We start from the raw sequence: 18,221 nt of genomic DNA, 5'->3' as shown, positions 1-18,221 counted from the left end.
TAACAACACGAGCATGCCATTTGAATTTTATGTTACACTTAGAGCTCTTCATTGCATTGACAATGTTTTGTAATACTCCACAGAGTATGCTTTATTTTTGTTGTTGGGGGAAAAGAGCATTCAGCAAATAGAAATAAACTACCCAGGCTGGCTGTCAGTTGCTGTTGTGCAATCATGGTAAAATCTGATCTGTAAATGTCATTTAATCTTTTGTCTTTTTGTTTCCAGGATCAAAGGGAGAGGACCTATTCAACAGTGAAAACCAAGTCCACTTCAGCTTCTATTAATAACCTAAAGCCAGGAACAGTGTATGTTTTCCAGATTCGTGCTTTTACTGCTGCTGGTTATGGAAATTATAGCCCCAGACTGGATGTTGCCACACTGGAAGAAGCCACAGGTAAGGAATTAGGTTTACAGGAAATTAACCCTTTCTGTAGAGGTAGTAAGTAAAGCAAGAAAGGAAAGTGTCATAAGCAACATAATTACAATTAAAAAGAATTTGGTTCTACATGAAGAAGAACCAAAGAACTTTTTGTCATTGTCTTTTGAAGGATGAGCTTCCATAATTTATTTTACCATAGAAGTGAAAATGAGTCGTACAGTTTGCTGGAGGAGATTTGTTACATATTAGGTTCTTCTCCTTTGCTCTCCTTCTAATACACAAAGACTTTTTTTATTTTAAATTCAAACACACTTTTATTTTTCCCCACAAAAGAAGTGAGTAGTGATGAGCGGAATAACTCAACTAGATTCTTCTGTAACTGGGGAGAGAAGGAAGGAGGAGATTTCAACCCACAGAGACTTCTCCAAGCTATTTTTTTCATCTGATTTTCTGAAGAAAAACTCAACAACTTGGTATTTTAGTTTATATGTGTGTCTTCAGCTGTTATTCCATCTTTAGTGTATTTTGAATTCATTGGCAATTTAGTTTAGTAAAGAAATGAAATCTCAATTATACTAATTATACGAGCTCTTTTCAGGCTTGTATAATAAGTTGTAAACTGTGTAACCAAAAAACTTCTTCCATCATTGAGACCTGGAAGCCCTGAGCTCCTTCACAGGAGCTGCGTCAGGTCAGCTGGATTGGGAACTGGAAATACAGGAATATGTAGTCTTTGAATTCAAAGGGTATGGATGCCATACCCTTCATGCACCCTATGCAGCAGTCTGAGTGCAGACCGACATTATTGCATCCTATTAATTGCAGCCAGCTGTTGCCTGGACAACTTGTGGTTATTCTTAATATATGGTAGTTAGGTCTTGATTCCGCCTTAGTTCCACACAGAATATAAAAACTATAAATAATGCATAATACCACATATCTAATAGACATAATTGAAACAGTAATTATCATAATAACAGCAGTAAACTGTTATTACTAATATTATTAGCTCTGTGTCTAATAGCATACTTCCCATCTGTAGAAAAAGTCAGTAGCAGAATCCCCATTTTGTAGAATGGGAACCTGAGGTACAGCCAGAAGTAATTTCTTATTTTGAATAGTTTTCTGGAAAACAAATTAGAAGTCTGTCATAATAAGTTCCTGCTAATTAGATAATTTATTGTCCATAGTGGTTTAAAATTATTATATCAAAATATTTCCCCAACATTTCTCTAATTATCTGAGTATTTTTTTACATACGGAATGTAAGCAGACTGGTAGCTGCTAAGATTAGCAAAGATGGTTTCAAAGATAAACAGTTTTGACTGGAGTTTGGTCAACATATGGGAGATTAGAAAATCCTATAATAAATGCATCACTGACCACTCTCCTGTACTCCTTTTCTGACTCAGATGATGAAAAAATGCATATAAACCACAGAGATTCTTGGCCAGGATGCACAGCAGGTTTCTTTTGTCACAGGCCAGCTGTATGCTTTGAGATGCCATGAAAAATGTTCTGTGTTTTCATTAAAGAAAATTCTAGAAGTAACATATTTTCCATTATCTTGAGACGATATTATAAAATAAAATTCCCAGCAAGGGTAAGCATCCAAGATTTCCCATATAGGGTTTTCAGAAATAATTAAAATGTTGGTAAAAAGATAGCAAATTCCATTAAACTCTTCCAAAATTGTTTTACATTAAAGTATTAGTTTCTTATATTTTATTTATAATTTTATCAGAACTTACAGGCTCATCAAATTGGTCTATTGTTAGCATTTGAAAGGAAGACCTTTACTGGATTGGTTTTGGGAAATATACCTCAAGGGACGTACCATGCAGGTGAACACGAAATCGTGTTATGCTACAGTTTAGAAGCTTTGGCTTCTTCTCATCATTCCAGTGGATTTCTGTATTCAGCTTTTAAAAATGTCAAAGTATTTAAAAAAAAAAATACACATGTATATAATTGTGTAAGAATATATATAATGATCACCACATTCAGTTAGTCATGTTGCCTATGTGGATTTGTCCTGGCACTTCCTCTGGTTGGCACTGTTTGGTTGGTGTTGTTAATTAAGTAGATTTTTGAATAGTGTGCTGTTTTCTGAATTGTGATAGAAACTGTATAGCCACTTTTCAATATTTGAGGCACTATAACCACTATATTAATATTATCTAATATGTAAAATATACATATATTATACATGTATTAGATCATATCATACATGTTGAGTATTGCATAGATATTTATGAAGTAAACATGCTTTATAAAGGCAGACCATTTCTACTCTAAACTGTGTTTGCCACAGCTCAATCAATAGTTCTAGTCGTATTTTTTGTTGGCTAGTTATTAGAAACAGAAGTCCTTCTGGAAAAACACTCAAATGTATAAAATATCACTCAAGTGTCAATTCTATCTCTTGGTTCACTGACGTATTTAAAAGTCAAGTTTAGTGGTTTATAGCCAGTGGACCTAAAGACAATCCTCTGCTTTTTGTAATGGAAGCAGATCTTTTCATTTACAGAATCACAGAATCAATTAGGTAGGAAAAGACCTCTGAGGTCATCGAGTCCAATCTTTGACTTATTTACAGCTCTTACTGTTAAAGTAGAAGCACTTGACAAAACCTGGAATTAAGTCTCTGCTTTTTCCTTTTTCCATGAATCCGAGTAAATCGAACAAGATTGAAGCATTTTGCATACCAAAAATTTATCTCCAAAGTCTGAAATACCAATACTACAAATTTTTATAGAAGGCATAAAGCACATACTTAAGAAATACTTAAGAAAGTAGTATTTGGCATACATGGATCCAGTTATCATTGAATCTTTCATGGTTAACTTCACCAAGAATTCTTTTCTAGAAATTGTGCATTTGAAGTTGCTTACATGAGAAAAGGTTGTTGGAGCATCAGCACAGCATTTTCAGCTGATATCCTTTTTTAAATCCTCCAGGGTGTTTAGATATGCATTCCCCATCCCTACAACCATGTATTTAAAAGCTGGTTTAAATTTAACTCCTTTAAATTAAGCATTGTGCATTGGCTGTGTACATCTCATAGCTCAGATCAGGTGTCAGCTGTAGCTGAATGCCCAAGTACCAGCTCCCTGTGTCAACCTCTGAGCACAGCTTAAGCAGAGGTAAGAGCTTTCCTGTCCTGGTGCTGATTCCCTGTCACTGCTGTTGTGGCATCACCAATGACAGGTAGTCAGGCATGCACCCTCTGAAAAGACCCTCTGCATCCCAAAATCATTCCTCTAAGAACACTCTAGCATCTTTGTTTCTGCCAAGCCACAGGGATCATTCCAGAAGCTGTGTTCTGATTCACCCTTACACCAGCAGACTGAGTTCCTCACACAGGAGAAGCAGCAGAGTACCTGAACAGAGGCAGATGTCTTACACTGCTGTCACTGAATTTATACCAGACCATGTCCACTATCAGCCCCCTCATCTCTTTTTTTTGAAGATATAAAAATAAATCATACATTGCATCCCACCTGTCTTACCAGTTGGCCAGTGTACCATGTCCCCAACATTTTCCAGAGCCCAAAAAACATTGTCTGCTTGCTTCCAGAATGTGCGAGTACCCAAAATCTGTGAGGCACTTAGATAGAGCAACCCACTCACATATGTCAGCCTCTATGCACTTATCTTGGCTACTGGACTAGGTGACAGGCAAGGCTGGGGATTTTTCCAAACTTTTTTGGATGGATGAAGCTTCACACCCTGGCCATTATGACAGGATGCTGCCTCTTCTTCCCTTCCAAGTGAGGTTTGCAGTGAAGTTCAAAGACAGATGGGAATAGTTCAAGAAAATGCTGTATTTTACAGAAATTTTACATTCCTTGGGATTGTCTGTTTTGATGGCCCAGATGAGTTGCAGAAACTGAGTTGTATGACTTATGCCCCTATGCTCTTGCACAAGACAGTCACCACTGATTTCTTAAAAGCTGTATGAGTGGAATATAGGCAAATCTACAGTAGCATCCTACTGACTTGTGTATCTCAGAAAGTTATAGTTACTTAAAGATAAGCATTCTTTTTTAGTTAAAGAGTTACAGGAATAGTGTGTAGCACCCATGAACTCTCCCACCTTGGTCAATTCCCAAGTCCTCTGCCCTGGCAACGGCAGTAACTACTCACCATAGAGTCCTCCTGGGGGGAAAAGCGGTCTCCCATTGGGGCTTTTGTGCCGCAACTTCCCCTGTGTAACTTCCCCTGGTTTCTCCTTTCCTTGTCCCCTCACTGGACTGGTATCCCTGGTGGCCACCCCCCCTTTCCCTGGACACCAAACCCCTCTGCCCAACCCTTAGCTCCGCCCCCCACCCCTTCCCCTTCTTAAGCTGTCTCCTCCACGTGGTCGGTCTCTTTTTTACCTCGCTGGGTTCCCTTCAACCACATGTGATATCTTTCGCTGGAATAAAACCCTGCAAAAAGAGCCTTTCTCGTCTCCATCACTGAGCCAGCTGTGGAGAGGCTTGTTGGGGACAGATTATAGGCAGCGGCAACTACTACTCCAACACCAGCATTTTTAATAGTGTGATCTTCCTCATGTGCGTTAGAGACAATATAGAAAGATCACAAGTTTCTTCAGGAAATAAAATTAGGGGGGTGTGTGTAATTTCCCTCCAGTGCAGAGTATTCTAAATCTGTGTAGTATAACAAGGGATTTGCTATTTTGGGGGGAAACAGTTGGTACAGGTCAGTGTCAGTGAAAAAATAAATCATGTTGATTGGCTTACTTCTCCCAAGAAAATTCTGGGTTATTTGTTTCTGTGGGAACCTCTGAAGTCTGTAACACAAGCCCAATTCTGTGGAGTTCATAAAACCTGGTGTAGACATTCCAGTTAAGTTACCAGTACCAGCAGAAAACCATATTAGCATACCATTAATTTAGTTAGTCTGCTATCAGTTTGGTCTCCTTTTTTTCCTTTGCCTCTTTCATCTGTTGGCTGCATTTCAAGTCATGGGACAGTTTACACGGTCCCAGGCCTGCTGGAGACAGATGGGGTTCACCTATCTTAAAAGGGGAAAAGGATTCTAACCCATGAGTTTGAAGAGCTGATTGATAGGACTTTAAACTAAGTTTGAAAGGTGAAAGGGGTAAGACCAGGCTCACTAGAGGAGAGTCTAGGGGTGGCATGCCAGTGTTAGGGGTGAAATCAACCCAACTGAAGTACATCTACACCAATGCACACAGTATAGGTAACAAACAGGAGGAGATTGAAGGAAGTCTTACAGGCGCAGAAACAGGCCATCCCTGTGTGCTGAAAGGTGAGCCAGTGTGGAAGAAAACTGGCGTGACTGAATAGGGAGCTTTCACTGGAACTCAGGGAAAAAAGAGTTTATGACCTTTGGAAGAAAGGGACAGGCAACTCAGGAAGCATGTAAGGATGTTATTAGGTCATGTAGAGAGAAACCTAGGAAGGTGAGAGCTCAGTTAGAACTCAATCTGGCCACAGTTGTGAAATATAATATGTATTTTTATAAATAAATTACCAACAAAAAGAGGGTCAAGGAAAATATCCATCATTTTCTTGATGTGGAGGAGTGTAGCCAAGGATGAGGAAAAGGCTGAGGTCCCAGATAACTGCAATTGGACAATGTGACACCCATCTATGAGAAGGGCTGGAAGGAGGGTCTGGAGAACCACAGAGGTCAGCCTGACCTTGGTGCCAGGGAAGGTCATGGATCAAATAATTTTGAGTGTGATCCCACGTCACATACAGGACAACAAATGGATCAGGTAGAGCCAGCTTGGCCTTTGGAAAGACAGGTCTTGCTAGATAAACCTCATCTCCTTTTATTACCAAGTTACCTGCTTAGGGGATGTAGTTTACCTGGACTTCAGTAAAGCATTCAATACTGACTCCCACACCATTCTTCTGGAGAGACTGGCAGCCCATGGCTTAGACAGGTGCACTCTTTGCTGGTTAAAAAATGGCTGGATGGCCAGGCCCAAAGGGTGGTAATGTATGGTGCTACATCCAGTTGGTGGATGGTCACTAGTGGGGTTCCCCTAAACTCAGTAGTGGAGCTAGTGCTGTTTAATATTATAATTGATGGCTTGGACTCCCTCAGTAAGCTCTCAGGCAACACTAAATTAGACCAGAGTGTTGATCTGCTGGAGGATAGGAAAGTTCTGTAGAGGGATCTGAACAGTCTGAATTGATGGGCCAAAGAATACTGTATGAGGTTTGTAAGGTAAAGTGTTGAGTCCTGCACATGGGTCATAACAACCTCATGCAACACTACAGGTCAGGGGAGGAGTACCTGAAAAGTGGCCCAGTGAAAAAGAACCTGGGGATGCTGATCAACAGCTGGCTGAACATAAACCAGTGTGTGCCCAGGTGGCCAAGAAGGCCAATGGCATCCTTGCTTGTTTCAGGAATACTGTGACCAGCAGGATTAGGAGAGTGATCATCACTCTTGATTTGGCACTGGTGAGGCCACACCTTGAGTCCTGTATCCACTTCTGGGCCCTTCACTTTGGAAAGGACATTGAGTTGCTGAAGCATGTCCAGAGAAGGGAACAGAGTTTGCAGCAGCACAAGTCTGATGAGGAGAAAATGAGGGAGCTGGGGTTGTTTAGCCTGGAGAAATGGAGGCTCAGAGAGGAGCCACTCTCTAAAAGTACCTGAATGGAGCTTGTTGTAAGGTGGCGATCGGTCTCTTCGCAAGGAAAAGAAGACAGAGCCTCAAGATGCACCAGGGGATATCAGGAAGAATTTTGTCACTAAACAAGTGTTTAGTCATTGGAATGGGCCACCCAGGGGAGGTGTTCGAAGTGCCACTGTAAGCTGCATTTACTTCATGTCGTTTGTTATGGTGGTATTCGGTCAAAGGTTGGACTTGATGATCTTGGAGGACTTTTACAACCTAAATGATTCTATTATTCTGTGGTTTTTTTATTCCAGCTGACTGTCACTTACACAGTCCCTCATGTCTCATCCTCTATTCATCTTCTGGTTCAGATCCTCACTGTTACAAACCAGTGCATCTCCAGAGTTCAGGAGAGCTGTGCTTACTTAATGTATCAGAGTACATGGCCACCCTTATTAGATGTCAGGCAAGCAATGTTTTTAACAAGCTTCAAGGTTTCTCAGGCTAAGTATTACATCCTCAGTTTACATTAATGTGACATGTATACATTTACATATATTAATAGAATTGGCATATCTGAATAAAAAGAGCAATAATGTGGGGATATTTTAGCATGTAAATTCTCTGAAGCATGGAGAATTCTATTTTGTATTAATGTGGAAGCACCTTTTTGTTTCTAACAGAAACAAATGGTAAGTAATAATAGCCATTTACAATGATTAATAGCAGTAAGAGATTGAAATATGCTACCTAGGAAATCTGTGTTAATAGTGCTTCAGCACAAACGTTTTTCTTAAAGACACTTTCCTTGGAAGCCCTCAAAGTCGTATCAATGAGTTTTAGAGGGGAGGCTAGGAGCAGAGTTAGGGATTACCCTCCTACTGTCCCTCCTTACAGGGATATCCAGGACTCCTCTTGTAGGAGAGAGTCAAAACAAATGCAGCAAAGCAGTAGTCGGAAGTGGAAGTGACTGGCTTTCAGGTAATGGCTGTATCACTTTGGCCATGGAAATTCCAGCTTGGCTTCTTTTTATTCAGTGTAGACAATCATTAACTCATACAGCATTTAGTTGAATTTCCAATAGAGGCCCTTCTTTAGACTAACTTTATCAATGTAATTGTTTCAGACAAAGGCAGTCTACAACAGTAGAGAGTCTACAATTCATGATGATTGACTTAAATTTTTGAAGTCCCTTAGTTGGGATTAATTTTAACTAATCTCAGCTCTGTGCTCTGTTTGTAGCCACAGCTGTTTCCAGTGAACAGAATCCTGTTATTATCATAGCTGTGGTTGCTGTGGCAGGAACTATCATCCTGGTCTTCATGGTGTTTGGATTCATCATCGGACGAAGGTATTGCATCTTTGATGGACATAAGCACATCTGACACCACTCTTGTGAACTCTTGAGACACAGTCGAACCTGGGATCGCAATTTGCAAAACTGAAATAGAAATAATTCTTAGTAAGGGCAGTTTTCATTTAAATCCTTTTACCAATTATATCGTTTATCCTCTTACTTTGGCAAGATACTTGTATCAAGATGTTCTTTTTGTCCTACGTAAATGTGCTGTAAAAGGAACCCCTAACAGGTGCTTTACCTCTACTCCTCAAAGTCTCTCTTTCTGTTCAGTTTTCTCACATGGAGAAGTCTGACACTTTATCTGATCAGCCTTTAAATGACTTTACATTCAAAAAAATGAGACACAGCAGTAAGTTTAAGAATAACCTCATGTAAAACAGTGTTCTACTTTCAAGTTCTTTAATCCTCTGTTTTATCTGTAGAAGCCTTTCACCAGAACTAGAATTCTTTCTCCAAGACCTGTCCCATCTGGTATTTGATACAAAAGCCTTTTGATTGCAGCTGTTCATTATTTATTTAAAACTCTGCTGTCAATAGAATTATAGGTGGATGTTTCAAAGGGCCTACAGCAGTTAGGTGCTCAGTGCCTGAAAATCCCAGCCTGCAGAACTGATTTTGTCAGGACTTTAGATGTGATAAGTAAATCATTATTTACTAGTAAAACTGGTATTTTCCTTTCTTTTCAGGCATTGTGGCTATAGCAAAGCGGATCAAGAAGGGGATGAAGAACTTTACTTTCATTGTAAGTGTTTTGCTTTTTTCCCCCCCTTTCAAAAATTCAAAATTACAATAGTGTAGACAATACTAAACCAAGACTCCGTGAAAGATAATGCCATAGGAAATTCAAAAATGCTGTGTAAATAGCAAGTTAAACACTAAAAATGTGACCTACACAAAAAGAATGCAGATTAAAGTCAACATTGCTCACACAGGTGGTTTTATTTCTATATATATCTATGATATACTGCTGTTTTCATTCTGCATTTTTTAGTTTCTTTTGATTGCTTTGAATACATGTTTCACGTTGTCCTAATGATCCCTCTGAGGTGGAGTATTCACTCCTACTTTGCCTAAGTGACTTTTTGAACTTTACCTCAGGCAAACTTCAGATTAAGAAAGTGTGAGTTACTACATCACCCTAAAATGAAGCTGTTCTGCTCAAAAGCTGTGTTCTGCTACTGTGAATACAGTAGCACCATCAATATTTACAAAACATAATGTCCTTAAAAATAGAGTATTTAATATGAAAAGAAAGGTCAGCCACTTCATTACTGTTGTGTGATCTACAATCACTTGCCTAGCTAAGAATAGTACCCAAAGCCTCTCTTGTTAAAATCACATCTACCATTTGAACTTAAACTAGAACCCTGGGAAAACTCAATAAAACACATCTTTCTTGGGTTAATGACAACTGAATATATAAGGGGAGAGGAATGTTTTGATCTGTTTTAGAATTAGTCATTAACTCAAGAAGTGTGTTAAACTAAATTGCAAAATTATTTTGAGCAACCATAATTGAAAAAAAAAATCACAGAATTAAAATGAACATAAGTTCTGATGCAGAACAATGCTAGTCTTTCCAATCTTCTCCCATACCTGGTCACTCTCATACTAGTACATGCTATTCAGTCATGCTATGCTGTATTTAGCCTTTGTTGTCTACCAGTAATTGCAGTTGTATTTAAATTCATCAGTTCTTTTTTTTTTTTATGAAAGCAATAGGACTTGTATTAGGTATGTTAAAATCATGAAGTATTATCTAAAAGTAATGTCACATGGAAAATTAAGTAGCCACTAGTCATAAATTCTAAGTATTTTCTCAATGCATTCCTCTTTAAATGAATAGTTCTAGCCAAAGCTCCACTCAAAATCAGATCAAGGTTCTGTTTTACCGTTCTTCCCTGAAAAAAAAAAGCTGGAAATTTATCGCATTTCCTAAGTTTGGGTCTGTGGCTATCTAAATTGTTTAAATGCAGTGAGTGTCAAACTGAGTAGTGACATCATTGCAGCGTTAGTCAATCAATTCATAAACTGTGCCAGAAAGGTGGAAAATAATAATGAGATAAGAATTATGTATCATGCACTTTGCAGTGCAAGTGATTTTAAAGAATTTGTCAAAAATCTCATTTTACTTAAATGCTACTCTTCTGGGAGTGATGGATTTGAAATTTGCCTTTAAAATGCATTATAAGCATTTCACATCTCCAGAAGAGCTATTACTTTTACTTTTAAAACCCTGTTATGTCCTTGAAGGAAAAGATCAACTATGTATTCTTGTTTGTCAGTATATAAACAAAAGGGATACGCTAACAAAATAATTTCTTACCTCCATTGTTGGTGACATGTTTTCTTTTTTATTTCAGTAAAAGTGTAAATTAACTAATTTGGAAGCTGTTACCTAATAATTGATAGTTGATCCAGAAATGGTGACATTTTATAAGTGTTCCTTTCCCTTATTTTACTTTCAAGAAATCTGATTATCTAGAAAATTAGCCTGATTATTGAGCATACAGAGTCTTTCTTAAATCATGGCACCAGATAAAGTCACTTCTTGCCAAACTAGTTTTCCTTCATCTGTTGATTGTAGGTGTAGCATTCAATACCATTTGATAGCCGTTTACAGAGTGAGATGGAACCCAATGCTGTGGTCACTAGCTTGGTCACAGAGCTGTGAACACCAGTTTGGTGGCCTTTTGCTCTGTAATAGCTAGACAACATTCTTCTGCTCTGAAGTACCAGACTGGATTTTCAAAAAAGTAACTTACAACAAGCAAGTAACATTTCTGTTCTTTACTTAGAACAAAAACTTACAAGCAAACATTCTTTAAAGCAGATTTTTAAGTAGTGAATTTAATGGACCATCATATATTTCATTTCAGTTCCCTTCATCTCTCTTTGACCTCAAGTGCTACACTTGAAGATACAAGTACAATGAAGGAGTTTAGTCAAGCAATTCAGATTTATATTTGGTTTCCTCCTCCCTTTTTCATCTAACAATGTCTGCAAATGCAGGCCAGCATTACTTCATGTTGCTATGCCAGGATAGCCTTGGCCTGTCAAAATGTTTTATGACGGCTTGAACAAAGACCCATCAGAGGCCCACTTAAGATTTGCAAGGTTACTTCCAATCCAGGCCCTTCATCACAAGCACAAGAGGATGTCTCCTTCTCCATCTCCTTGCCTTAAAGCACTACTACCAGAGGTCAACCTACTGCTTAATTCTCATTTTGTCCAGTCTCTTTTGGTTTTAAGAAATAAATATTTAATTTAAAAAAAAATCAGCATTCAAATTTCCAATGCAACCAAAAGAACATCCATTTAAATATATTATGTGACAGATAACAACATCTGGGCAACATTTCAAATAATTTCCCTGGCTGTAAATTCATTTTATTACTGAAACAATTTAGGTTTGTTTTTATTTTTCTTATGGTTTTTGTATTTAGGTCATTAATACCATCTAAAACATAAATACCCATGATTACTAAGCTGTTTTTCAATATAATTTCAAATTTAATATATTTTATGTTAAATTCAAAGAATACAAAGCAACTGAAAATTATTTATGTTTTTTATTGACTTTTGATCCTGTTCTTGATTATGAGTATATCAATTAAGAGAAGAACATTTTTGCATTTTCATATTGAGTTTTAATTCACTGATTTAATTAAAGCTCGAGAGTATAATCCTTGTCAACAAATTTATTTCATAAAAATCGATTGATTAATAGATTTCCAGGGTTGCTCTACTATCACCAGGAGTTTGTACTTTGACCAGAATAGCAAAAGATAATTTACCTGAATTATCAGCAAACTAAGGAAAAAACCTGCATGCTGACCAGAGCACTATGCTGCCTGAGCTGTACTAAGCATGGAGAAAGAATGAGCAAAAAAAAAAGTTGCTGCATATTATTCACTTAGGTGCTTGAGAGGGGAGATAATTGTGCCACAGAGGCCACTTTCCCTTCCTGTGCCTTTACAACTTGGCTACAGGTGTTTCTCATGTTTATATTATAGTGCAAGAAATACACCTGAGGATGTAATTTCTGAGTGCTGTGGATAGTTTGACTGTTGCCACAGTCTACAAGCAATATTATATTCAGTAGTTTAAGCAAATTCAGGGGGGTGAAGAAGCCTTTCAAATCCCTCTAGAGGAGAGAAATAACATAAGGAAATGCTGTTTATGCATCCTGGGCGTTGAGGATAAGATGTCCTTACACGGAAAGGAAGCTTTCACCTCCTCTGCTGGCATTATACCCTTTGCCCGCTTTGTTTTTACTCCCTCTCAACCCTTGCATTTTATTCCATTAAGTACTATTTAATATTTATTATTTCTTTCAGTTCAAGAGGAGATGCAGATGCTAATGTTAGTCATTTTCTAGAGATGGGATTGTGTATACTTGTGTCAGCATGCTTGCAGATGATGCCTAAAACTGAGGTTGCCTCTCAGAGTGGCTCTGGCTCAGGCAGCATGGAAACAGGTTCACTCTTCCAAGGAGCACTCTGCATAATGAAATTCCTGGGCTGACTGCACAATAAGTGCTTTTGCTTCATCACAGTCATGCTTTCTTACATCATTACAGTTAAATTTCCAGGCACCAAAACCTACATTGACCCTGAAACCTACGAGGACCCAAATAGAGCTGTCCATCAATTCGCCAAGGAGCTAGATGCCTCTTGTATTAAAATTGAGCGTGTGATTGGCGCAGGTAAGGCTGCTGTGGCTTCCTGATTCAACTGTTCCATTTAGCCGGGATCGAAACTCATTCATCATAATGACAGGCAAATAATTCAAATAATTATACCTCAGGTATAGAAGAACTTTTTGAATTTGCCAGAGTGGTTAAGAGCAATGAAGCCGTACTTGCTTCTAAAATGTAAAACAAACAGGGGAAAAGCCCAACTACAACTAAAAAAACCAAAATAAATGAGTAAATTAAAAGTCTTGCTTGACATTGAAAGCTTATGGGTTTTTAATCAAGTATCTGCTGTTAAAATTGGAACTGGGGGGACTGGGCCAGTTGTGCTGCCTATTATTTACTGTCAGAGTAAAGGCATTAGGCATTTGTGCAAATTCTGCTTGCTTGCCTTTTGCAAGTGGGCTTTTTGACCTCTGCAGCTTGTTCATGTAAGGAATACTGGCTGCAGCACAAAATCCTAAGTAGAGAGTAGGAAGGTCTTGTTTCTGTATAACAAAGTCTTCCCTAAGGTTGTTTTTTCTTCTACCATTTTTCTTTTTGATATTCTATGAATACAAAAAGTTATTGTTTAACTTCTTATGACTGATTGTAATTGCACCAGCACTACATTGTTTTTTTTCCTTTGAGCTGTCTACCACCTACTTAAGCCATGGTGTTCATGCTCTAAAAAGGCAGTTTCATTTGTTTGCATTAATAAGATACGTGACATTTTTATTGCACTACTCCATGTAGTGAAATTAAGTTTCCATGAGTAAGAAAAATATAAAATACTTCGGATTCCTGGAGGAAATGTTCTTTTGCTTTCCTGTTGTTTTATATAAGTATTAATAGAATTCTTTTAAAATCACTCTGTAGTTTGGTACTGTAAATTACATGTTGTGCTATTTTTTAAAAACAGAAGAAGAAATTTCTCTAGAATAAGTTGTTTTACCTGTAAAAAAATCTTTACACTTAGAATTTTAAAGTACAACACCTTTTTTAAAGTAACCTCAGTCATGTTGAATCATGTCTTAATCAAGGAGTAGTACCATTGAAATTAACCACACTGCTGAGCAAATTATTCCTTCAATGAGTAAGAGCATAAGAATCCAGCTCTTGCTAACTAGTAATTTTTGTGATGCCAGAATGGCAGCATTTCTTCTAATAGATACACAGTATGCAAGATTAGCAAAGAAAAATTGCTGAGCTTTATCTTTTGCTTTGAGTTAAAAAGCTACCAGCATAGCAACAGTTCAGAGCACAAAGATATATTCAGTTGGATTTTGCTAATGCCTTCTGAGAAAAATGCTGAAAAACACTTGTGCTGCAGAGTATACAGTTTAAAATTCATTTTCACTGTTATGACAAATTCCAGAGTGTTAATTTTCTTGACTGCAGATGAATTTATTCTTGGTTTTAATGAGTATAATTGATAGCAAAAACAACTAACATATCAGTAGTCAGTCTGAAGAAAGTGAATTAGGAGTGCAGTGGTGGAAGCATACTGTGTGTCATGTTTAGCTATGGCTTTAACCTGTTGATGTAAATAGCAAACAGGAGTGAAATGAAATGTAGTCCAGCAACAACAGAAGCAAACAGACCCAAAGCAGCAGTTGAAACCCATGCATCAAAGAAGAATATGGAATTTCTGCTAGTGACAGCACCAGAAAAGCCAATTAGCAATCTCAATATGCATCAGCAATGCTGGCCACATCAACTATTGAGTAGTACCACGTCTGTCAGACACAAACAGGGTGCAAGTATGTTTGCACTCAATTTGCATGAGGGATATGTGCTTTCCTCGCCAACATTTTCATTACCATCCCGCTGTGGCCACCTGTCAGATACAGAATATGGTGTCCACTATGTTAAGTTGTTCATACCACACATCCTTTGTTTTAGCCTCTGCTTTGTTGACATGCTAAGCTAGTGGCTGTGTGGCTGTGCAGTATTCCCTCTCTTGTTGTCATATTTTCCAGTTTATTTTTGGGCATCATTTCAGCTGAATGTACTATTTTCTTGGGAATAAAAGTAGTTCATTGGCTAGCATCCTGGCCTGAAATGCATAACATGCAAGTTGAAGTTTCTGGTTTGCCCAAGTGTGTGTGATCTGCCTTTGGAAATCAATCAAAATCAGATCACAGAGAGCTGGAAAGGAGTTAAGCCTTATTGTCTCCTGTGCCAAGTATCCTAATTACCTGGCTCTGAAATATCACAGACACACAGACACACTCCTATACTCACGTCTTGTTTTCGGCATGGAAAGAAACAATTTTGGAAAGTACTGCTAGAGAAAATTGTTATCCTTTAGGAAGTTCTTGCAGCTAGGAGCTGTGAGTGAGTGAGTGGTGAATTCATTAATAGTCATCCACATTGCTAATGAAGTGCAGGAGGGAGGTTAAGGCACCAAGCTAGGGGCATGAGCAGCTAGTTGTTGTGCATGTAACAGCTATACCTCATGGCATTCTTAGCTCAGTGCCCAAGGATGGTTGAGGATAATATGCAGGCAGGAACACTTGTGTGGTCAGTTAGCTTAGGTACAGCACGAGGTGTATGGAATTCATCTGAGCTAGCCTTGGTTCAGCTAGCATAGAATGTGAGGGACAGGAATTTGATTCTATGTGCAGTCATCTCCTGTAAGGGTCGTGAAAAGAGCCATGCTGAGAGGAGGCTTGCTCAAACAAGTCAGTTAAAAATGGTCAGAGGCATGGTCAAAGTTCTGCCCTTCTGGATGAACTGTGAAGCCAAGACCCAGGTACTGCTTTTTTCTTTCCCAAAGCTTGATTTAGGACTAATAGGAGAACAGAAGTGTTCAAATACTGATGGTGACATAAAAAAGATTTTTTGCAGCCCATCCATTAAAACTCCCCAACATCTAGCTCTTCAAGCATTCAGCCCAACTTTGAGCATGCTTCTCTCCACTGACAGCCAGACACCTTGCCAGTGTGTATGTCCCCCTAAGTCCTGATCTCATAAAGTTTCTCACAAAAGGATTCTCTAATCATACTCTTTGTGTAGGTCTAGTTCAGTCATTTTTTTCAGCACTCGTCCTAAAACATGTCTTAGATGTAGGTGTGTCTGCATACTTGTGTATACGTAACAGTTTAATGTTAAGACACTCCACAGGTATGCAGGAGAGAAATTTCTGACTTGATTTGATTTGGGGGAGGGACTTGGAACCATATCTCTCAAACTGCAGATGAGTTTATGAAGTACCAGATTATTAAATATTTTTGTGGTTAATATTTCTTTTTAAAGAACTGTCACCTTTTATTCAGTAACGTCTGTTACTACCCTCTTCTTCTGTGTATACAAGGAGATTTTTCTTCCTGCCTGCAGAATTGGAGATCTCACTTTTGTTCTCTGCTGACAAAGGTGTGAGACAAGGGACAATTCTCAAATCTTTCATAATCTCGTTAATAGTGAGGCAGATATATTGCCATTCAGCTCCACATCTCACATGCTTCCATCCTGTTTCCTGATGGAGTTCAATTACTTCTCTTCCAGATTTGGTTGTTGGGGCTTTTTTTTTTTTTTTTTTTTTGGTGTTCTTGTGGCTGTTTGGTCTTTTTTATCGCAGGCTTCTTCAAGTTCCAGTTGTCTGTTAGTTTAGAACCTTTTACAAACTTGCAGTATTTGCTTGTGTTTGTTCAATGTAACAAAATTGTTTTAAGTCACACCTTTAATTTCATTATCTGTAAAGTAAATTATGCTGCTTGACGGTAATAATGTAGTGCTTCATTTAACACCATAAGGATGCTAAATTAAAAGCAGCTCTGCAAGACCTGCCTTTTGAAAGAAAAAAGCCCATTGAAACCAAAGATAGCAAGGAAACCATGTAGAGAAGAATGACATTTTTACTTAGGAATGGTATTACTATTTCAAGAATAGTGTTTTCTTATGAAAGCCACTTCATTTTTTATTTTCTGTTTTTGAAAAAATGCAAGAAATTATTAACAAGTCTCTTAAAATATTCAAATAATAGTCCTGTCAGTTGGCTTAACTGAAGTGTTTATTCCATAGGGGTGAGCAATTCATTTAAGGCGCATGCTGAAGTAATCCATTTCAAATATGAACACATTAAATTTAAACACACACTTAGGTGGCTATTTGAATCAAGGCCTAAGAAAAATACTGGTATTTAGAGTAATTCAGCATTGATCTACTTCATTTTAGGAGAGTTTGGTGAAGTGTGCAGTGGGCGTCTAAAGCTTCCTGGCAAGAGAGACGTTGCAGTAGCCATAAAAACTCTGAAAGTTGGCTACACTGAAAAGCAGAGGAGAGATTTTCTGTGTGAAGCAAGCATCATGGGACAGTTTGACCATCCCAACGTGGTTCACCTAGAAGGAGTTGTTACCAGAGGTAAGCAGCAGCTCGGTCTGTCAGTCAAATAACAACATGATGGCAGAAATTACTCTGCCTTATTCATGGTCAAAGATTGAAATTATAAACAGACTGCACACTCCTAATGGATTTTCTCCTGATGCGTAACTAACTAAAACAATACTTACTTTATGCTACAACCTGAGGAAAAAAATTTAGATGCACGCATGATTAAAAGATGAAGTACTTTGAAACATATTATTTTTCTAGTTTCATGAGCCTCAAAGACCATGCAGAGAGATAAGGTTTCTCGTGTCTTTTCATATATTCTGAAGTGTCATTATTCCAGAGTCCTGTTCACACAGCAGGAGTTAGGAGAACACACTGACTTTTTGATTTGTATGGTTCGATTTTATGAATCATGACCACTTTCCATGCAGATATTTAAGAAATTAGAGCTCTGTAACAGTGCTGGAGGGCTCAGAAATGTTCAGTGTCTGAATGATTCAGTCTTTCAAAGGAATAGCATGTGTTTTATCAAAAAAAGGCACTCCATTTGTTTTACTGTTCTCAAATATCTGTCTTCTTTTCTTTCAGGGAAACCAGTCATGATTGTAATAGAATACATGGAGAATGGGGCCTTAGATGCATTTCTTAGGGTGAGTACCAAAATGAAAACTTATATAAACATATTTAGAGTGACATATATTGTATATTGACACATTAAAAAATGTCTTATACCTGTGCATATATATATGTACAGATGCATATATAATTAAATACAATTAAAATATTAATTATATTTATATTATCTTTATTATATTTAATTAAGTATAATTAAAATGGTTTTCAGGTTGAAATGGAGTTTT

At 37.8% G+C, this 18,221-nt stretch overlaps 1 protein-coding gene across 8 annotated transcripts in view; it reads left to right on the top strand.

Annotated features, from left to right (window-relative positions):
* The window catches only part of EPHA7 (EPH receptor A7), a 164,030-nt gene that overhangs the window by 121,973 nt on the left and 23,836 nt on the right, over positions 1-18,221 (top strand). For 6 of the 8 annotated variants that reach the window (XM_068184084.1, XM_068184081.1, XM_068184077.1 and 3 more), the window contains 6 exons: positions 229-397; positions 8,234-8,342; positions 9,038-9,093; positions 12,934-13,059; positions 17,206-17,391; positions 17,950-18,011. In XM_068184084.1, the coding sequence (XP_068040185.1) occupies positions 229-397; positions 8,234-8,342; positions 9,038-9,093; positions 12,934-13,059; positions 17,206-17,391; positions 17,950-18,011 (708 nt within the window). The remainder of the gene's footprint in view (positions 1-228; positions 398-8,233; positions 8,343-9,037; positions 9,094-12,933; positions 13,060-17,205; positions 17,392-17,949; positions 18,012-18,221) is intronic. The other 2 variants (XM_068184078.1, XM_068184080.1) reach the window with 1 other exon arrangement.

The sequence above is a fragment of the Anomalospiza imberbis genome, chromosome 3 (genome assembly GCF_031753505.1).
Source record: "Anomalospiza imberbis isolate Cuckoo-Finch-1a 21T00152 chromosome 3, ASM3175350v1, whole genome shotgun sequence".
Lineage (NCBI taxonomy): Eukaryota > Metazoa > Chordata > Aves > Passeriformes > Viduidae > Anomalospiza > Anomalospiza imberbis.
Note: the sequence above shows the minus strand (reverse complement) of the source record. Positions and strands in the feature narration are given on the sequence as shown.